General features: G+C 39.7%; 3 protein-coding genes across 5 annotated transcripts; 1 reads left to right on the top strand and 2 right to left on the bottom strand.

Annotated features, from left to right (window-relative positions):
• Window positions 1–2,066: 2,066 nt before the first annotated feature.
• LOC119557743 (uncharacterized protein C18orf19 homolog A) lies at window positions 2,067–6,393 on the bottom strand. The gene is made up of 3 exons (XM_037870629.1): window positions 5,689–6,393; window positions 5,489–5,634; window positions 2,067–2,826 (listed from the first exon to the last, which is right to left on the bottom strand). Exons 1-3 carry the CDS (start codon window positions 6,111–6,113, stop codon window positions 2,675–2,677), a joined length of 723 nt encoding a protein of 240 aa, XP_037726557.1. The 5' UTR covers window positions 6,114–6,393; the 3' UTR covers window positions 2,067–2,674.
• A 1,244-nt stretch (window positions 6,394–7,637) lies between these two features.
• LOC119556284 (tRNA methyltransferase 10 homolog A) lies at window positions 7,638–10,504 on the top strand. Its single transcript, XM_037868337.1, has 2 exons — window positions 7,638–8,433; window positions 10,060–10,504. The coding sequence occupies exons 1-2, from the start codon at window positions 7,698–7,700 to the stop codon at window positions 10,281–10,283; spliced, it is 960 nt and encodes a 319-aa protein (XP_037724265.1). The 5' UTR covers window positions 7,638–7,697; the 3' UTR covers window positions 10,284–10,504.
• On the bottom strand, window positions 10,302–21,220 carry LOC119556282. 3 transcript variants are annotated; one of them, XM_037868334.1, is made up of 4 exons: window positions 21,065–21,220; window positions 19,655–20,011; window positions 15,462–15,766; window positions 10,302–11,991 (listed from the first exon to the last, which is right to left on the bottom strand). In XM_037868334.1, exons 2-4 carry the CDS (start codon window positions 19,735–19,737, stop codon window positions 11,264–11,266), a joined length of 1,116 nt encoding a protein of 371 aa, XP_037724262.1. In that variant the 5' UTR covers window positions 19,738–20,011; window positions 21,065–21,220; the 3' UTR covers window positions 10,302–11,263. The 3 variants fall into 3 exon arrangements, with proteins under 3 accessions (XP_037724262.1, XP_037724263.1, XP_037724264.1); XM_037868335.1 differs by having other exon boundaries at window positions 21,029–21,164; XM_037868336.1 differs by lacking the exon at window positions 21,065–21,220 and adding an exon at window positions 20,378–20,513.
• Window positions 21,221–22,407: the final 1,187 nt, after the last annotated feature.

Raw genomic sequence — 22,407 nt, 5'->3', positions numbered from 1 at the left:
TTTTTCCATGTTTTAAATTAAATTCATAATTCTTAAATATTAAAATAATGCTATAATCCGGAGTAGAATTTGATAAAAAATAAGAAAGCTATAATTAACAAGAAAGGAAGTTAACTTCGGCAAGTCAAAGTTTGTATACCCTTGCAGCTATAATTATTAAATTTAAAAATACAAAAAATGATATTCCCAATAGTATAAGATAATATGTCAAAAAACACCGAAGCTATAATTTGTTTCATATTATTTTCCCACCAATTTTCCGATCGTTCCTATGGCAGCTATATGATATAGTCGTCCGATTTTGATAAAATTAAATTCAAAATTCAGAACTAATTAAAAAATGTTATTCAAGCGTAGGAGGTTATATGTTAAGGAACACCGAAGCTATAATTTGTTTCATATTATTTTCCCACCAATTTACCGCTCGTTCCTATGGCAGCTATATGATATAGTCGTCCGATTTCGATACAATTTAATTCGAAATTCAAAACTTATTAAAAAATGTTATTTCCAAGTTTAAGAGGTTATATGCTAAAAAACAGCAAAGATATAATTAAAAAATATTTTTTTTTCCTATTATTCCTATGGGAGCTATAAGATATAGTTGTCCGATCCGGCTGGTTCCGACTTATATACTACCTGCAAAAGATATAAGACTTTTGGAAAAGTTTCAGCCCGATAGCTTAAAAACTGAGAGACTAGTTTGCGTAGAAACGGACGGACAGACGGACATGGCTAGATCGACTCGTCTAGTCATGCTGATCAAGAATATATATACTTTATGGGGTCGGAAACGTCTCCTTCACTGCGTTGCAAACTTCTGACTGAAATCAATATACCCTCTGCAAGGGTATAAAAATATTATGATTATTATTATTATTATTATGATTATATTGTCATCCGGATTATTTTTCGAAACTGTGAAACATTACTAAAAAGATTTTCCCAAAAGGAGCCGTCCATATACCACGTGGACAAATTTTAAGCACTTTTTGACCCCCCCTCGTGGACAATCGTGGATTTTTAACTAACCCGCCCCCACCCCCCTATTTTTGTCCACGTGGACTTTTTTATTGAACATTTTTTTAAATTTAAATTTAAAAGTGGAATAAATAACATAAAGGTTAAAATTAAATTATTACTATGTCCACGTGCACATTTACCTCGACCCCCTCTCCCCCCTCGTGGAAAATCGTGGACTTTTGACGAACCCCCCAAAACTGTCCATGTGGTATATGGACGGCCCCAAAGACGTAAATATGTCAAATAACACCAAATCTATAATTATCTGAAATTTTTAAATAATTATTTTTTAATCATTCCTATATCATTTATAGGATATATTTTTCAAATCCGGCTTGTTCCGACCTGCATCTGATAGCTTTAAAACTGAGAGACAAGTTTGCGTAGAAACGGACGGACGGACATGGCTTGATCGACTCGTCTAGTGATGCTGATCAAGAATTTACATATATACTTTAAGGTGTCGGAAAGGTATTCTTCACTGCGTTGCAAACTTCTGACTAAAAGGGTATAAAAACAATCTCTTATTTACAAAAAACTCTTTGGAAAGCCGACGTTTGCATACTCTTGCAGCTATACTCCTTATCATAAAAATAATAAAGTTATCATCATAAAGTTATGTTACAGAAAAGAAAAAAAAACGTTAATCCAGGGTAAAAGAGAATATGACCGAAACAACGGAGTTGTAATTTTAGTCCAAACGTTTTCTTTTAATTTTTCAATTGCTTCTATGGCAGCAATATGTAAATCCGGCTTAAAAACGTTTGATTAAAAAAATTAAAAACCGAAGAGAATATGATAAAAAAACAAGGATGCAATAATGTTTTTAAACTATTTTCTTATTAATTTTTGGTTTTTTTGAGAGATTTTAAATACAGTGGTCAGACTTGGGGAAAGTTTCATTCCGATTGCTTAAAATCTATGAAACTAGAAACGGACGGATGGACATGGCCAGATCGACTCTGTTTTTCACACTGATCAAGAATTTATATATTTTATGGGTTCTATTTAGGTATGGGAACTAAATAACAACGCTAAATTGATTATAAATACGTCAACAATTCGCAACCCCATTTGGGCGATTCAAGTTACGCCCTTGAATTGGGGTGTCTGCTTCAATTTATTTGTATTTAAATATAATAAAATTTAAATTATTGTTTTGCGACAATTTTCTCAAGTTTAAAAAATATATCTTTAAATAACTACTTCGCACCTTAAGTCCTGAGGATTATTTTGGGTATGTTTAAATTTTGTATGGTGAAGTCCAGCGGTTTTGTAACTAACAGAAACTAGGTAAATTATTTATACACCTCCAAGGGTGTCTCTTAATCGGAATTCGTGGGATTGTGGGTGTGGATGTGGGCGTGTCTGCATCTGTAACTCAGTGCGAAGGGTGCTGCTTTTGTGATCGCCTGTGATTCCGGACAAGAGTTAGGTTTCTTAAGCACCAGTGCCAGCAAGAGCGACGACAGTTTAACAAAAAAGACAACAGGTTAACTGCACGCCGCTTGCTGTCGGTCGGTCGCTGCTGATCGCCGATCCTTTGGAGTATTGACAATGGCAGCAGCGGTGGCGATGGTTTGGGATCTTGCGACTGTGGCAACGGCGACGACTCCGCCGAAGTGGTAGCGTCCTCGCCCGTGGCCAAGGATCATTTGCTCTCGTCCTTCTCGGCCTTGTCCGCCTTGGCACTGGCCCGCGTGGCCTTTTTGTTCTCGTACATCTTGATCAGTTCGCTTTTGGTGGGCATGGGCTTGATGTAGCCATGTTGCACCAGGTACTTAATGGACACTGTGGTGCAGCCTGCAAAAGAATTAAAATATTACTTATTTGTCTCTGCAAGTTAAATAACATTTTGGGAGAAGTTGTTTTGAGAAAGTGCTTAAGGTGGAGAAGACTGAACGCGTTACCAGGATCGTGATTATCCTCCTTAACCAGGCAGGCCTGCAAACCCTGGCAGCGCAACAGAACCGGCTTAACTATGGGTTCGACAAGGTGCAACTCTGCATCTACAACACGGACAAGCTAGCGGCTGACAACCTGGCTGCTTGTGCGTCCTACGAACCCCCGAGCGACGATGAGATGGAGCACGAGGAGACAAACCGCGCAGGCTACGTGAAAACCTGAAGCAGCGGTGCACACAGGACACAACGCGACCGGGGCGTAGCATGCTTCTTTACTTTACGATTACTTCCTTTAATCAAATTTTTTTATGTGCAACAAAATTAATAACCCAATTTTCATTACTAGAAATAGGAGAAAAGTTCTAGAAATTACCAACCAACTCGAATCCTGGAAAGTGGCAGTATATAAAGAATAAAGAATTTACAATATCTCATAACTGCACTCCCGCCGAGGACATAAAAAATCTAAGAACTAACTGGGAGTACTATAAAAAACCAAGTCAATACTTTTACTGACATCTGCGGAGAAGCAACCTTAAAAGCGAGAGCAGAACTCATTTCTATAAAGCTAAGGACAACAACAGCAAAACTTTCTGGAACAAATACCACGCGAAGCTAAGGCAATACAAATAAGAAACAAGGAAGAACGCTATAGTCGAGTACCTCGACTATCAGATACCCGTTACTCAGCTAAAGGGACCAAAGGAAAGTGGAGATATGCAAGCAGCAAATGCGCCACCTACCGGCGGTAGACAGATTTAAGCATTGTGGGCGTTGGAGTGGGCGTGGCAAAGTTTTTTTAAATCAATCGATAGGTATTGACGAGACCAATACATTTCAGTTAAAATTTTTTATCTAGCATAAAAATTGTGGGCGCCACAGATTTGGGCGGTTTGTGGGCGTTAGAGTGGGCGTGGCATATTCGCGTAACAAACTTACGCTGCGCTCAAGCCTACGGAATCTAAATCTGAAATCCTGTTTCTCTATCTTTGATATTTTCCGAGATATCCGCGTTCATACTTACGATTTTTTGAAGTTTGTGGGCGGTTTGTGGGCGTTAAAGTGGGCGTGGAAAATTTTTTTTAGGTCAATCGGTAGGTATTGATGAGAACAATACATTTCAGTTAAAATTTTTGTTCTAGCATCAAAACTGTAGGAGCCACAGTTTTGGGCGGTTTGTGGGCGTTAGAGTGGGCGTGGCACTCTTCTGAAACAAACTTGCGCTGCGCAGGAATCTCAGGAATCTGCATGCCTAATCTCAGTATTGTAGCTCTTATAGTTTCCGAGATCTCAGCGTTCATACGGACAGACGGACAGACGGACATGGCTAACTCGACTCGGCTAGTGATCCTGATCAAGAATATATATACTTTATGGGGTCGGAAACGCTTCCTTCTGCCTGTTACATACTTTCCGACGAATCTAATATACCCTTTTACTCTACGAGTAACGGGTATAATTAGAATATCGAAGAGAAAAGAGTGGGCCAGCTTCTGCAGTAGCATAGAGTCTGCCGCGGAAGCATCCCAACTGAGAAAAATCCAACAACCATTGGCTACCTTAAAACCAAGGCTGAAACCTGGACGGAAAACAGCCAGGAAACTCTGGTACTTCTGCTAGACACCCGCTATCCTACAAATTTCAAATCCCCTGGTCCTGACGGCATCTTCCCAGCCCAACTACAACTACTACCACAGCTGTCCAGCACTTAACCCTTCAGGTGGTTGGACATTAAGGTTATATTCATACCTAAGACTGACAAACCATCCTAACCCACCCCCAAAGGACTTCCGTCCAATAAGTCTCTCCTCCTCATTGTCAAAGACACTGGAAAGACTAATAGGCACCCACATCAGGATAACAACTAACCCTAACCTGATATCCAATGCACAACATGCGTACCGCAAGCGGAGATCAACATATACTGCCCTCCACTCCTTAGTATCAAGTTTAGAGTGGGGTTTCCACAATAAGGAATACTCTCTGGCAGCTAGACAGACATTTGCTTTGTAGGCGATTATAGATTTTAGAATAAGCAAGGCACATTCGGATAACATACTTGGGGTGAATGAGAAGCTAAGCGATCTAATTCTGAAATCCCAACTCTATAGCTCTTATAGTTTCCGAGACCACAGCGTTTACACAGACAGACAGGCATGGCTAGATCGACTCGGCTAGTGATAATGATCATTTTACTCTATGAGTAACGGGTATTAAAAGTTAAAATTACCTTAAATCGCAAGAAACAGAATTGAAATAAAATTGTTATTTTATATATAAATCTACCGCGATATCTACCTTTTCTTGTTGTACAAGAGTAACTTTGTAATATGGAGATGTACATATGTACATTTATAATCCTGCTAATAATGCAAGTATTTATTGCAGATCGTAAAAACTTTTGAAGAATTATTCTGCGTGGTGGATTTCAATTTGTGAAATTATTTTGAAATTTGTTTCTTTTTTTGAAAAGGCAAAATTATTTTTAAAAAAATGTTACTAAATATCATATTTTACATAATAGAAGCAACTGACCGTGAAGTAAACCAAAGGGACCTTACCCAAAGTGAGGGCGTAGCGCAGGGGCGTGGCCACTTTGTAGCAGAGATAGGCGATGGCATAGTGGCCCATATCCGAGCCCTGTACCTTCTCAATTATGTTCTCACTCAGGTGTACGTACTGCAGCAGAGCGGGCACATCAACGCCACTGCAAAATAAGGTAATTTTAATGGAATTTTAGTGAAAGACAGTTGATGCCCACCTCTTAGACAGGTAGTAAAAGCCTCCGAACCAGCCCACTGACGTGAGGACATGCACCGGGATAAGCACGTACCAGTACTGTTTGTACATGTGCTTGAACTTGGCGAACAGACCCATGTTGGCCGCCTCGCCGAAAAGATCACTGGACGAAGTGCTATTGGTCGCCTTCGCATCCTTGTCGCCTGCGGAGGAACTGTTGACTGCGGGAGGTGAAGCAGCCGTCGCCGTCGGGTTGGCAGACTTGTGGTTGAAGCGGATGGTGGCGGTGGGCAGAATCTGGTTTCGGCAATTCCTCAGCGGCCACGAATCGCTGGGCGGACTCGTGGTTCTGGCCATCGCCGTCAGGCACCTGGAGTGGGCGCCACCGCATAGCCGCAAGGAGCAGGCGAATAGGCGCTGCCGTGAGAGCAGGGCCACCGTTGCCATGGTTAACGGGAGACCGACCTATTCCTTACAGAATACTGAACTTAAGCGGCGTTATGCGTAAGTCTAGTGCTGGCAGCCGGTGCGGGTGCGGATCCGGATATACCGGTCGATTCCGATTCGCTTGTTTTTCCGGTCGATGCTTTTGGACGCACTTACTTACGCAGGGCCCCCTCAATACAGCAGCCTGGCTTTTATTTCTTAAATATGTAAGACTAGCTGGATTTCATATATTTCAATGCAATTTCACCTGGCCTGCTGACGTTATCGGGCTATCGGATGCTTTATCGAATAAGCACTGACTGTTAAGTAACAGGGCTGGCGAGTGTAGATAGATGAAGCGGAGTAGAATTTAATACCGCGGCTTTACTTAAAAATATATATATTAATATATATATATTTGTTTGTTATAATTTGTGATATTTAAAGTATTGACACACTCCATCGAGTTAGTCATTAACACGATTTCTCCAATATAGCATAGCTTGTGCTTCAAAGATCAAATTCAACTTCAGCGACCTTTCCTTTCATAAAAAAACACGTGCTAAAAAGAGACGGGGAAATTCGTTACAATTCCATTTCAGCGGCAAGTGGGACTTCATAGGCAGCATTTCAAAATTTGTATTCAGTATTTTTTACGAGCTCAAGACTGGTACTTAGATAAAATAAAAACAGCTTCACTAGTCGAACAACCTAATTCTTTGTGGTGTGGCCTTCCTACCTGGTTCGGTTCCCTTTATGAACAGAGCATGGAAAAGGCCCCGACGAAAGACCTTAGCCGCCTAATTGCCTCTCGCTCTCTTAGTCGATGTGAGAAATTTAAAACCCAAATTGCAGTTTTGTTATTGACTTATTTAATGATTTTTACTTTTATTTATTTTGTTCTTGTACCATTATTTTGACAACCAACCCACCATTGCTTCTCTAATTATCTTATTTATTATAAGCTGGATACGACTAGGATAAGATGTGAATTTATAGCTCGGTTATACTATGGCTTTTTGATAAGCAAATAAACTGGCAGTTGTTCTATACAACGAGGAAAGACCCACACGAATAATGGACAATTTATATTAGCATCTCCAATGTGATGGTGTAAAAAAAGTGTCTTCTCTTAGCCACATGTATAGTTCTCTGTTTATGTAGGTAAAACTCTCTCACGCAATGATGCACCTGCATAGCTGATATTTTCATAGTTAATAACGATGTGGAATTGCTTTTCTGCGATTCGATTTTACAGTAAGGGATTATTAAAGTCCATTATTTTCTTTAGATTAAGAATGACAATAACATAGAACAGCAGATTGCAGCATCCACCAAAGGAAGCACCTGTTGAGCATTTAATGATTGTTGTTATTGTTCCTTATCCATGGTTTGGTTATGATTTCGCAACAGCGACGGCCCGTGTTAACAAATTAGGACACCGCTTTCGCTGTTGCAATTTTAGGCGGCTGTGTGCAAAGGGTATAATACAGTGCTGTTAATGCACAACACGGTGCTGTTAGCACGCTACAAGCACTGTCAAATCAAGTCAGCTGTTTGAAATGAAATATAAGATTTTCTCATTCAAATTTAATTGTTAAGTCCATGGATACGGCGGTACAGGAACTCGAGGAGGCCCCACCAGCGGTACTGAGCCTGGACAATTGCCCGGGAACCACGCCTGGTAAGCCACAGAGCAAAAACCAGCTGAAAAAGCAGCGCAAGCTGGCAGAGTTTGCGGACCTTCGAAAGCTGCGACGAGAACGTGAGCGTGAGAAGAAAAAGCAGAAGCGTCGTGAGGCCAAGGAGCAGGGTCTGCCCGTCCGGACGGGTCCTTCTCGCAAGGAGCTCAAAAAGCGCCAGGCATCTGACGGAGGACAGCCCGGACTCTGCGTTGCCATCGATCTGGACTACGATGATCTGATGCAGGAGCGGGACATCTCCAAGTGCGTCAAGCAGTGCCTCCGGATTTATACTATCAATCGGCGCAGTGCGCAGCCAGGCAAGTTGCACTTCACGGGCATACGTCGCAACGGACACATCCACAATTCGTTCAAGAAAAATGATGGCTGGGAGAACTGGCACGTGGAATACCACTTCGATCGCATACACACCGATGTCTTCGACACCAGCCAACTAGTTTATCTCACCTGCGAGTCCGAACAAGTGCTGGACAAGCTGCAGCCCAACTGCACGTACGTCATTGGCGGACTGGTGGACCACAATCACTTCAAGGGTCTGTGCCATTCGAGGGCGACGGAGGCGGGCCTGGCCACTGCCCGCCTGCCGCTCAGTGAGCACGTGGACATGAAGACAAGGGCCGTACTCAGTACCTACCACGGTGAGTGGGTAGGGTTCTTTTGCAAAGAAGTGAATGAGACCTTTTTGACCCTATAGAGTGCATATATTCCTGATCAGCATCACTAGACGGTATCTGTTGGTTTTAAATCTGCCGGGATGAAACTTTCCCAATAGTCTTCTTTCTGTTCTCGGTAGTATATAAGGCGAAACATGCCGATTAGGGTCATTAAGTGCTATATTTTAGAAATTCCTTAAGAAATAATGAAAAAAACATTTTTTTTTAATTATTACTGTTTGTGCCTAACCGAAGTAGACACCTGCAGGACGATCGCGTCGCGGCAATGGTAACGATGGTTACTGCAATGCCGGACCACAGGCGATGCTGAACTGCGCTGAGGGTGAGCTAACGTGGTTAGCTGCTAGTTGAGATAGTGTATTACGAGCCCTATTCCTAGAGGTAGGAAGTAGAACCGCGGAGTTATGAGGTGTGTTGATAACTGATTTATTCTTCATTTGATACCTGCTTATATTCTATTAAGAACACGGAGGCTTAGTGTAATGGTTAGTGAACGAAGCTATATTCTAAAGTAGGTCAGGGAATTATGATTACGGTAGCAGTTGCGTAGTTGGCTCGGCTGACACCGCAAATGTGCTGACTGCATTGGCGGGTCAGCGTATCGTTGTGACGGTGAGATGGTGAGTTAGTGAGACATATGATATAATATGGTGACCAGCAATTCTCATCTGCCGTGAGTGCTACTGAGCGCCTGGTACTGTTCCCAATTTGGCTACTGCTTGATTTGTTGGGTGTGGTCATGTTGAGTACCTTTGGGTACGAACAATTACTTTAGTGTTTTTGACATTCTACTCTTGGGAATATTAATTTTATTATATTTCGGAACAAATTTAAAAATAATTAGGCGAATATATTAGATATGTAGCTGACGTACCTTCATTGATGTTAATCATGTTTTCATAAACAATCCTAAAAAATTCTACATTTTCTTGTTTTTTTCTTAATTTTAAAGTTTAACAACTTTGACTTTAACTTCAAGTAAGTGCGCTAAGTAAAATTGATTTACTGTTTGGATCATTCCTTTGGAATCCATTGTCGGTTTTTATAGTAGATTTATACGCTTGGTGGATTACCCAATATGCCCATTTTATTAAAACGAACCCAACAATTGAAGTTTACGAACTAAGAAAATCTTAGTTCTTTAGAAGAGCAGTAAATAAAAAATTTAGTTTAAGGTAGTAACGCGTAGTTTCCGTTAAGTTTTTTTATTCCTCAATGTTATTTTGGTAAGTTTTATAAGAACATGTCAAACTTTTGGTATGTAGAGGGACTATCAATCCAATACAAATTATTTAAAAATGTGGGCACCAGACAGGCAGATTTAGCGTGATATAGACAACAAACTGATATAGATATAGTTGTCAGATACTATGACTATATAGTTGTCAGATACTAGTCATAGTAGTAGTCATCAATCAAAATAAAGTTTTCTTTTCGTGTTAAGAAGGGGTGTTCCATAAAAAACTAATTACAAGAATTTTTGATAGTCGGGACTTTTTTTATGGACCATATTGCATTTTAACGATAAATTTGAATAATTTGTAAAGTCCAAAAATAATTGTAACGTTTAATATACTATATTTATTGCAGTCTTTGAGTTGCTGATTAAGGTAGCAGCTGGCCAGGATTGGACCTCTGCCATTCTAGACACGATTCCCATGCGCAAGGGAGCCAAAGCGAAAACCACTAACGGCAAGGAAGTGCAGGAGGTGGAGCAGGAACAAAAGCTGGACCCAGCGGAGGAAAAAATGGAAGATGATACATTCACAGTCGCCATCGAACCAGAAACAAAATTTGACTCTTTAGACAGTTGACAACAATCGAGTTCGCAATTCGAGGTCTTTTTGATTTTTATTTCAGTTTCTTTTGTTTTTACAAAATCACATTTAGTTTTGTTTAGCAAATTAAACTATAACTTAAAATACATAGTGCAAATAATAACAAAAATACAAATAAAAGTTTGTTACTGGTTTTTATGTTTCAGTTATGTTCTTCAACGTACAATAAAATAGCCAGGGCAAAAATCGCTAGTAAATCGATGTCATAATTTTTTCATTATTTTTTAATTTGTTTTTTATGTTTTGTGCACGTTTAATGTCGAGTGGGTGTTTAAAGATAGCACTGGACCATATTTCTTAATATTTTCGTTTGATTTCTTATTTTGTCATTTTTTGGTTTTTAATTTGCTGCCTTCAGTTTTTGATTTGGATTTAGATTAAGAATCTCTCCCTCACAGCAATCAATATAACCCATACATATACATGGGTGCCATAGAAATCACTATAGCGCTAAGTCGTGTAAAATTTGTATTGATGCACTTAAGAAACTCAACCCCATTCAGCGCTTTGCGATTGCTGTGGCACTCCTGATAGATGAGTGTATCTGTGATATATTTACATTTTGCATGCTGTCGGTCGTTGTTTTTTCTGTTTGTGGTAAGTAGACAAGCACAAAAGGACTAAAAAATAAAATAGGAATAAGCCTAGGGTTATATAAATAAACATGTACAAAGCCATCAAAAAAATTATTTTTTTTTATTTTTGGCTTAATTTTACAGTAGTTTTGGACATTTAATTTAGTATACATCTATATATAGCACTAGAGTATAGCAAAATGTATGTATAACTGATCTCCACCAGGGAAAATATAACCGATCAAACCGTCTGCTACGTCTGATTTTTTAAACTTGTTTTTTCTGTCGATAAGTTGTGTTCTGTGTGTGTATGCACATGTATATTAAGATAATAGCTTTATAATACGACAAATCGGACCAATCTTCGATTCGATCCAATCCTTACTTGAAGTCATCCGTTTCGAGTATCTCAAAGTCGCTCTCGTCAGAAGAATCTAAGGCGGTGACAATGCGCTGTTGCTCGCGATTTCGACTTGCATCGGTCGCATCACCGTCGGAATTAGCTGAGGCAGCACCACCTGAACCCCACTGTACCAGGCCAGAGACAAGACTGGGAAGGAGCTTCCCGCTGTTTGCCAAAAGCGCCTGTGCCTGGGTTTTTACGGCCAGGGCCATAAGCTCGCCAGCGGGATCGGGTCCAGCGGTTATTTGCCGCAACTGAGTGTTCCCACTTGCATCCACGGAGGTGTGGTCGGGGAACTGCAGCCCCTTGGACAGGCTCTCCTCGGACGAGGAGGACGTGGTGGACAGCGACGAGTCGCGCTTGAAATGGCCCTTTCTGAAGTTCATATCCTCGCTCTCACCGGCTATATGCGGTTGCTGCTGCTGTTTCTCTTGCCTTTTGGCCGCCAGAAGAGCCAGATCATCATCTTCGTCGGTGGAGTGCTCATCGATCTCGGGTATCACGTCCGGAATCAGCAGCTCCGAAGGTATGTCGTCGCTGCGCTCGTCATCCTCCTCGTCATTCGCATCGGTGGGTGAACTAATGGTGGCCACATCGCTTGCTAGCTCCAGCACAAAAAGATTCGACTCGTTCACGTCAGGCAGAAATTCGTCCTCCGCCTCGGCCTCCAAGTTGTTGTAGTTCAGCTTCTCTGTCCATTGGAAGTCTGAAATAAAGGAATTTTGTATTATTTTCAGGAACTAGGTTAGGTTAGGTTTCGCGGTGATGGCTTCGGTGAGCCACCCACATGAGCATGTGACAGGCTCTTTGTTCGGGACCGTGTTCATTATGAGCGTTTTTTTATCTTGCACTTTTGAAAATATATTATTATACCCTTTACTCGTAGATTCAGAAGGTAAAATAGGCAAGTGTGTAACAGGTAGAAGCAACCGTTTCCGACTCTATAAAGTATATATGTATGTTAGGGCCGGTCAATTTGGGAGCCTACAAATCGTATGGGGATAACCTAATCTTAAAAGGATTCTAAGCAATATTGCCGAATAAACTTATGGCCTTGAATGTCGTTTTACGAACCCCTCGCCAAACACAACTGAAAAGTACTGTTTTTTTTGGGGACAATGATCATTGCAACCAGTACACTTGTACCAAAAAATTTGAAACCACTATTTCTATACCCTTTACCCGTAGAGTAAAAGGGTAACCTAGATTCTTCGGAAAGTATGTAACAGGTAGAAGGAGGCGTTTCCGCCCCAATTAGGTATATAAAACGCCCATAACGCTAAAACCTGCCAAGCGCCTACATTTTTGAAGTTTTGGGGAAATGGTAAATGGGATTTTCTTTTGATTATAAATGCCCGTCTATATGTCGATTGTTTAAATTAGACCATTTATTAAAAAGTTATAACCAAATTAAGTGTGCAATCTTGGTTACAGTCGTTTTGCTGCTTACATGTCTTCTTAGGTAAGTAACGTATAATTGATCTATGGCATAGACTTTAACGTTCTCTCTTGATTTGTCACAAAAGATGATCTCAAAACATTTTTACGTTGACTCACCTTTTTTACCTTGTTAAGAGGTGTTCTTGTTTGATTTTAGTTACTGTGAACGAAAAGTACTTTTTTCGAGGCTAAAATAAATAGTTTGCGGCCCGTTATACCACTTAAGATATAGAGGCAAAGCGGATTTGGCAAAAAAAAAAAAAAAAGAACAAGTGTACGAACCCTTTTGTGCAGCTAAATCTGCTTAATTTTTGGTTTTTTATTTTAAAAATGTAGTTTCAAGAGATAATTCAATGAAACAAAATTAATTTGATTGTTAAATATTCTCTTTATCCAAAATAATTTTGTTGAATTTTATAACACGTTTATAAAGGCAGAAAAGCGCACTTAAGGTTCAAGATACTAAGTGTGCCATCACTTAAGTTCGTGACTGTATCTTTCAGAAGTAATTAAGAATGTACTTATAAATGTACTCACAAAATAGTCTGGTTTGCACAGTTTTTGGCAAATAGATAGCTTTTGAAAAAGAAAACAATTGCAATTTCCTATAAAAAAATCATTAAGATCTATATTTTGAAAGAGGGATAGTTAAGGGGATACGCCCACAGCCCAAAACCATAAAAGCTAGAGCAGCCAAATTTGTACTTAAAATTTCAGAGGGGGCCTACATACAGTTGCGGCAACAAAAATATCACCAATGTGTAGGCAATTCTTCTTTGTGCTACAAATGGTCGTTTTTTGCAATATTTTTATTCTGTTTGTGAGGGTAAGTAGGGTTAAATATCTTTTAACTGAAAAAAAGTGGTTACGCCCACAATGCGGATGGTTTTTAAAACTTCGATGCATTTAGCAAAAAAGTAGCAAAATTATGCGGCAACAAAAATAGCACCACTAGGTGACCATCTTAGTGGGCCCATCCATGTGGCTGCAAACAGCGTTTTTTTCTGTTTTGTCTTTTCTGCTTTTTATTAACTGTTACTTTATTCTCGCCGCTTCTAAGAATGCGTTTTATGCAAACAGTTTTTACACTTGTGAGTTTTGATATATTGTGCAAACATGTCACCGACAAATAAAACGTTTAACATTTTAAAATATTTTGAAGTCGATAACTAATAATTTAATTTATATTTACTTAATTACTGAAAACTCAATGACTAAATAGCATATTTATTTAATTTTGATTTAATATAAAGTTGTTGATTATGATTTTTTTAAAATAAACTATTATTACTTATTTCAAGTCATTTTATTATGTCAACAAATGTATACCCAAAACAAATACAGAAAAACCAAAATACGCGAGAGCCGCAGCACGTCAAAAATATAATTCGCTCTGCTCTCATCTCACTCTCAATTTTTGGCTACGGCTACGCAGAGCACAGAATATCATTTGCTGCTATTGCTATAGCTATAGCTCGCCATATAGCAGAGCACATCCTTTTTCGTTGTTCTGCTCCGGCTCTCGTCAAAGTGAGAGCGGTAGCAATAGCATAGCAATTCTTTTAAGAATCTCGCTGCTACGGAGTAGTAAATGCAAACCCTGTTTATAACAAGAGAAAACGCTTGGTCGATGGCCTCGACTGTTAGATACCCGTTATTCAGCTTAAGGGAGTGCGAGAGGGATGGAGATATATGCTTAGAGCAACTCTGCTTTTTTCGCGAGCACACCTAGCCTATAGCGCCACCTATCTTCTTCTTCTATAGCGCCAGTTGGCCTACAGCGCCAATTAGCTTATAGCGGCCCTAGCGGCTTGGCCCTAGCTTGTTTTTTACAAAATATTAAAAAATGTGGGTGCTGGTTTTTAAGCTAAAGTCGCTTGTGGGCGTTAGAGTGGGCACCCTGCTAATACAAACTTGCGCTGCGCAGAAAGTCCAAGAATCTGCATGCCACGTCCCAACACTGTATCTCTTATAGTTTCCGAGATCTCAGTGTTCATACGGACAGACGGACTATAAAGTAAATATATTCTTGATCAGGATCACTAGTCGAGTCGATCTAGCCATGTCCGTCTGTCCGTATGTTCCTTAGCTAGGCACGCACCGAAAGTTTGATACGAATATTCCACGCCCACTCTAACGCGCACATGCCGCCAAAACTGCAGCTCCTACAGTTTTAGTGCTAGAAAACCATTTAACTGAAATATATTGGTTTCGTCAATGCCTATTGATTGACCTAAAAAAAAGTTTACCAAGCCCACACTAACGCCCAAAACAAAAAACTAGATTATAAATTTTAACTAAAATTTGTCTCGTCAATGCCAATCTTTTATCTTTGCCACGCCCATAACGCTTAAACCTGTCCGCCGCCCATATTACCATATATTTGGAAATATTTTGTATTACACAGTTATTATTATTAGACATTATACTTTACACATCCGCAATGTTTTTTTTTCGGATTCGATATGACTTTATATCAGTTTTTTATGCCACTTGGAACACTTTTGGTCAACATTGTTATGTCATGTGCACCGTTATAGAAATACGATGACTTACTTTATATATATCTTTGATAAATACTATATTACTATATTGCATGATAGTTCACTTCCTTTCTTGCTTACAATATTATTGTTATACTGACCGCTTTTGTGGTAACGTTTGAAATATGGGGGACATCTCCTTATCTTCTATATAAATCACAATATCCCCCCTGTAGATTCACTTGCCACTCACCCTTGTGTTCGATCTTCAGCAGCTTGAAGTTGTACTTGGTGGAGACAAGGGCAGAGACGACTAGGATGGTCAGAACCAGCGTGGAGCCGGAGATAAGGTGGCCGATCACCGCGAGGGTGCCCAAGCAGCTGGTGCTGGCCAAGCAGAACATGCTGGGACTGCTAAGGCGCCAGTCGTTAATCTTCTGCAGCCAGCCGTTAACCTTGCCGCGCAACTCGTCCGTGGGTACAATCCGAAAGCTACAGCGTGTCCAGTAGATCCAATAGGCCAATAGTCCCAGGAATAGCACGCCCAGCGGTCGGACCCTGGAATAATCACGTTGCGGAGTTATATTTTTAGAGGATTTATTTATAGCTGTAGATAAAATGCAGCCGAACTGCAGGGGACAAATGCTCGATGATTACTGCGTGAGAACACCTCGAGTCTCGATGATGTCTATTATGTTGTTTAGGGCAATAGTTAATAACCGCATAGTGGTAAAACATGTTCTAGCAGGAAGCATACCTAAATCTTCTCCCCAAACAACAAAGCTGGTCAAACCTGGTTGAACGAACGAGTGTATTTTTGGACTTTTAATTTCTATTAAACGCCAAAATGTTTTTACAGTGCGTCTCAAAATATTAGGTCTGCCTTGTGATATTATAATATTTTGAAATGATTTCTGTTCTGATTATAGAAAATAGTTTTTTTTTGTTAATTTTATTATTCAACTTATAATTAGGAGTCCTTCAAATTTACATATATGTATATATGTTGGAGGCCATTCAATCGGGTTACGTTGCCCCCCAAACGCGAAACAAAAATAGTATAGCAAAGTAGCCAGCGCATCTATATTTCATATTTCAAACACCTATTTCTCTTCCTAAAAGCAGGAACCGTAACGATAAAACATTTATTTTCAAATTAATAACAAGAGAAAAAGCCTCGACTATTAAATACCCGTTACTCAGCTAACCAACTTCAAAATAATTATACCTTCTGGTATACTAGTACTTCTAGTATAGTCGAGGCACTCCACTATAGCGTTCTCCATTGTTGATCAATGTTAATTACACAATGTTTTTTTGATTACTTAAGCTGCTTAGAAACTAATCATTTAATTTAGCTACAAGGATATTTACTCTTCTGTAAGCCGAAACTAACTTTCTATATTATACCCGTTACTCGTAGAGTACAAGAGTATATTGTATTTGGGGAAAGTATGTAGAAGGATGCGTTTTCAACCCCATAAAGTATATACATATTCTTGATCTGGATCAGGATCACTAGCCGAGTCGATCTAGCCATGTCCTTCTGATCTAGGAAACTATAAGAACTAGAGAGTTGAGACTTCAGCTTTAGATTCCTTATCTTCGTACGCAGCGAAAGTTTGTTAAGCAAACATGCCACGCCCACTCTGACGTCCGCAAACAACCCAAAACTGTGGCGCCCACGCCGGTGGTCTCGTCAATACCTATCGGTTGACCTAGGGACTCGGCTTAAGCGTTCTTCCTTGTCTTTAAAATGGAATTTCTCAAAAATTACCCTTTTTTTTATGACAATATTCAAAACATGTACAATGTACATTGTACATATATGCTGTATATGTGCACATATGTATAAGCCAGCGGCAAAGCTGCGTGTTTATATCAATACATTCCTTTTTGGTTAGTTTCCTCAGAACGCTTTAAATGGGTGGAGAAGGGTGTGGTCGGTGTGCATGGGCGGTGACATTTTATGTACGAATGAGTATTTATGTAAAAAGCAGGAACGACGTGAGTCGAAGCAAAGGTGTTTGCATAAAACAAATTATGATCAATGCATTATTTTCACCTCGAGCTTACTTCTAAAACTATTGTATAAGGGATATTAAACAAGGCAGAATTGTTAAGAGAAACACGAAAGCATGCCATAGTTTATCAGCGGTGTCGCAGGAATCTCTTCCAAAAATAATTTTCTCTGACAGCAAATATTCGAAATTTTTCATTTTCAGCACATACTCTCCTGATGCACAGTCCACAGTTATATATTCTTGAGCGGCATCAATTTAAAAGTCGATCTAGCCATGACTGTCCATCTTTCCGTCTGTCCTCCCGTCTGCTGGTTTTTACACACACTTTTTTTCAGTTTTAAGGCTATCGGGATAAAACTTTTTCAAAAGTCTTCAACATAGCGTTGGTTGCTCTATTATGAGTAAAAACAGGTAAATTTGACACCAAAAGTGCAGATATCAATGCCATAAAGCGTTTGTGGGATGTCCTTGAGGGCAGGATCCTTTTCTTATGATATATGCATTTGTACGTATACTTTTTCTGATCGAAAATACGGCCATTTTTAACATTTTTTTTGGGAGCTTTATGATATAGTTGTACGATCCTGCTCGTTCCGACTTCTTTAGTATCTGCCATAGAAAAAATACTCTTGGGAACGTTTTAGCCCGATAGCTTCGAAACTAAGAGACTAGTTTGCGTTAAAAAGGACAGGCGGAATGTATATACCTATAGGGTCGGAAAATTCTTCTTCACTGCGTTGCAAACTGTTGCTTAGAATCATAATACCCTCTGCAATGGTATAACTAGGAGGAACGTTATAGTAGAGTTCTTCGTCTATTAATTGCAAGATATTCATTTCTTCTTTGCGGTATACAAAGAAAAACAAGAACAGGATCACTAGCCGAGTCGATCTAGTCATGTCAATATTTCCGTTCGTAGAGCGCAGAGATCTCGGAAACTATAAAAACTAAAAAGTTGGGACTTGGCATGCAGATTCTTGAGGTTCTGAGACAGTGTAAGTTTATTTAGCAGGCCCATTTTAATGCCCATAACGCTCAAGCCTGTCTAGCGCTCACATTTTTTAAGGTTGTGTAAAATGGAATTTTGTTTTTAATTTAAGTAGCCAAAAAATTGTTAAATCGGAACATCCATTAAAAAGTTATAAGCAACAAAGGAATCGATGCTATGTAGCGAATTTGCGTGGTGTGCAATATTGGGAACACTCGTTTTGGTGCTTGCTTATCTCCAACTCCCTCGCACTTCCCTTTGCTAAGTAAAGAGTATCTGTTCGACTACCAGAGTCGACTTGGGCCGTCGATTTGCGTAAATTTTTAACAATTTGCCTGGTTTGATAAACTGTTAGCATTAAGATGTGTACAGCATGATGGTTATTTATAAATGAAACCGATCCCATTTACACATTTACATTTTTATACCCTTTACTCGTAGAGTAGAAGGGTATACTAGATTCGTCGGAAAGTATGTAACAGGCAGAAGGAAGCACTTCCTACCCCATAAAGAATATACATTTTCTTGATTAGGATCGCTAGCAGAGTCGATCTAGCCATGTCCGTCTGTCCGTCCGGATGAACGATGTGATCTCTGAAACTATAAGAGCTAGGTTATTGGGATTTGGCATGCAGATTCCCGACCTTCTTACGCAGCGCAAGTTTGTTTCAGCAGGGTGCCACGCCCACAAACTTCAAATATGAAAGCGGATATCTCGGTAACTATCAAAGATAAAGAATTGGGGTTTCAGATTTAGATTCCGTATCCTTGTACGCAGCGCAAGTTTGTTACGCGAATATGCCACGCCCACTCTAACGCCCACAAACCGCCTAAGCCTGTGGCGCCCACAATTTTCATGCTAGATAATAAACTTTAGCTGAAATGTATTAGTCTAGTCAATACCTATCGATTGATCCAAAAAAAAGTTTGCCACGCCCACTCTAAGGCCCATAACGCTTAAATCAGTCCACCGCCCAATAACCATATATTGAGATCGCGGGTAGGTGGCGCATTTCAATCTCGCTTTGCTGCTTACATATCTCCATTTGCCTTTGGTCCCTTAAGCTGAGTAACGGGTATTTGATAGTCGAGGTACTCGACTATAGCGTTCTTCCTTGTTTAAAATGTGGGTGCCAGGGTTCAACGTTTTAGGCGTTTTCGTTGTGCAGTAATGCGTAGAATCTTTATGCTTAATCCCAATCTTCTAGGCCTAAGATATTTTCTAGATCTCAGCGTTCATACGGACAGACAGCCAGACAGACAGGCGGATATGGCTAGATCGACTCTGCTAGTGATGCTGATAAAGAACATACACACATATGTACATATTTGAATACTTTATAGGGTCGGAAACACTTTCTTCTACTAACGATTACAATACAAATGTAAAACAAGGAATGGTTAGGGCTCCTTATGGTTAAATATAGGACATACCAGGCCATAAGGATGACTGTGACGATGGCTGTGGCTCCACAGTGGAGCGTGGTCCTTGACGGACGGGGCAGGGCTTGGAACATATTCGATTTGCTTCGCTTTAATTTATTCTGCTTCTTATTGCCTTCTTGGCTTTCAACTTCGGAATTCGGCTCCCGCAGTAAGCGGGCTGTTTTATTTCGCTACGCTATTCCAGCAGACTCTGTTTTACTTTCGATTTCCGAGACAATGGGTTTACCGTTAGGTCAGGTTCTGTATCAGCCGTGCGCATGGGCGGAGAACGTACTTCTCTCTTTCTGCTTCTATCCTTCCGTCCTTTACTTGTTTCCTTTGTTTGGCCTTTGATAAAACTTGCGGCTGTTGGGGAGAAAATAAAATAATATTTATTACTTTGGCATGAGACATTTTTCGGCTACACGCCAAAATATTTTTGCCATAACTTTTCAATTTTTGAGGGCCTGTCTTATTCACACAAGCACTCTTGTTTTTGCGAAGTAAAAAAAATTAAATCGTACCAAACTGCGTTGTGCAGCTGGAAAATGTGGTCATGTTATTGCGACTTTTTAAACGAGTGAATATCCACTATACATTATACATACATATGTATGTATGTTCATACTTGTAAATCCCATCTTCGCTACTGGTTTGATAATACTCCTATTTTTTTCGTTCATTTGTTTTTATTGTCGTTAGTGTATCGTTTTTGTTTACTGCTTTGCTTACCGGCTGCGTGCGAAAGAGATGGCACTCAAGCGTGGGAGAAAGAGGCACGCGTTGGAAGGAGGAAAGAGAGCGAAGCGCGTGGAAGAGCTTGATAGTTGTAATAAAAACAAAACGGAGCACAAAACTAACGCCCAACAGCAACAACATCCAACGCTATAGAATAACGTATAGCAAGCGAAGTTGTTTGGCCTTCGATGTCTTTTTCTATTGCGTCGCAGAACGATATATGTACAAACAAAAACAATATCACAGTCACACAAACAGCGTATGTGCACATATATACATACACAGATATACATATGTGCGAAACTTGGCGCTTTTTGTTTTTAATTTGCTACACTTGCACCGTAGGGTGAAGAAGAGGGTAAGGGGTAATAATGACTTTGTATTGCACTAAAAAAAGGAAAACCTGATCAAATCTATTTTTGCAGACATTACACTCGTCTTTGCACACACACGCTCGCACGCACTCTTTACACTTACAACGCAATTTTGAAAAAAGAAAATGTAGAGCAAAGTAACCCAAATATACATTTAATTTTAAGTTAGGGCACGTTTTCTATTATCGAAAACGTTTTACAACCCGTATTTTAACTACCTAGATAACAAATAACACACACAATAAATAAATGCAAACAAAAATCGACTAACATGTATACACATCAAAAAGCCACAAATTGTGCATACTTTTCGTTAAAGCTGGCGGTGTCCAAAACCAAAAAACTTTTAACACTGTTAAGCTGATTTCCCGACTTCCAAACAAATTCGATCGCGCCACAACGCAATGATAAAAAAAAATACATCAGATTCCGTTAAGAGCTGGGAAAACGTCGATAGTCATTGATTTCGATGTTCACAATAGTATTCGAGGAAAATTTAAAAAGAATACCCCAAATCCAATGAAGACTATCTAGCTAGAAAATACCAACAAAAAATTATGGTCATATGACTGATTAGCTTGATGTTGAAAACGCTATATTTATGGTATTTCATTTATATTTTACCTTAACGTACTTCCTAAGGCTTCTAAAATAAATTTAAATAAACGTTTGATAGCCGTCGCGCAAAGAATACAATATTTAATCACTCGTTTTTCGTGACCATTTCGCCAAAAAATCGACGCATATCGTTCCGCAACGACCGTATTCGCCTGATATGGCTCTGCGTGACTTCACGCTATTCTCAAAACTCAAGAGAACACTCCGGGAATCGCATTTTGAGATGATAAAAACCGAAGAAGGTGCTGATGGATATAGCTGAAAGAGACTATTTGACATGTTTCGAGGATTGGAGAAACGTTGGCATACTTCTATTTTATCGGGAGGATGATGTTGATTTTTAAGAGTAACTAAATATTTTTATTTTAGAACCAAATGCACCTTACTTTTTGACAAACGCAACCGTTACTCGTAGAATAAAAGGGTATAATGTATAGTCCGGCGCTATTAAGTATATATAATCATGATTCGGATGACCAGCCGTCTGTCCGCATGGACGGTAAGATATCCTAAACTATGAGAGCTAGACAGTTCCGATTGAGCGTGCAGATACTAGGGCTTCCTATCAGCTGTTCACTTCAGCGATTCTCTATGTGAACAAGAATCCCCGTAAAATTACATAGCGATTTTAAGCGGCTGTCTAATGATTTATTAATTTTAATAGTTTCAAAAAATATTTATTACTCTTGGAATTTGGTATAAAAATTGTAAAATTAGTACTCACATCGACGAAGTCCGCGAGCTAGCATTAGGAGAGAGCGAGATGCAAATAGGTGGCTAACGCTTATCGTCGGGTCAGTTGTTCCCGTGGTACTCAGATGAGCTAAGGATATACCAGAAAAAATACCAGATTTATTAGGTGAACTCCGATGAACGCCGTTACACCCACTTTACACAGCCACTTAAGACCGCTCTTGCAATCTTAAGCGGATTCCTGATCACATAGAGAATCAGTGAAGCGAACAACTGATCGGCATTTGCAAAAGGGAAAGGACATGCAAATTCAGTTGCTCCTAAAAACAATAGCAAAAC

The sequence above is a fragment of the Drosophila subpulchrella genome, chromosome X (genome assembly GCF_014743375.2).
Source record: "Drosophila subpulchrella strain 33 F10 #4 breed RU33 chromosome X, RU_Dsub_v1.1 Primary Assembly, whole genome shotgun sequence".
NCBI classification, from domain to species: Eukaryota; Metazoa; Arthropoda; class Insecta; order Diptera; family Drosophilidae; genus Drosophila; species Drosophila subpulchrella.
This window is presented reverse-complemented; position numbering and strand designations above follow the sequence as displayed.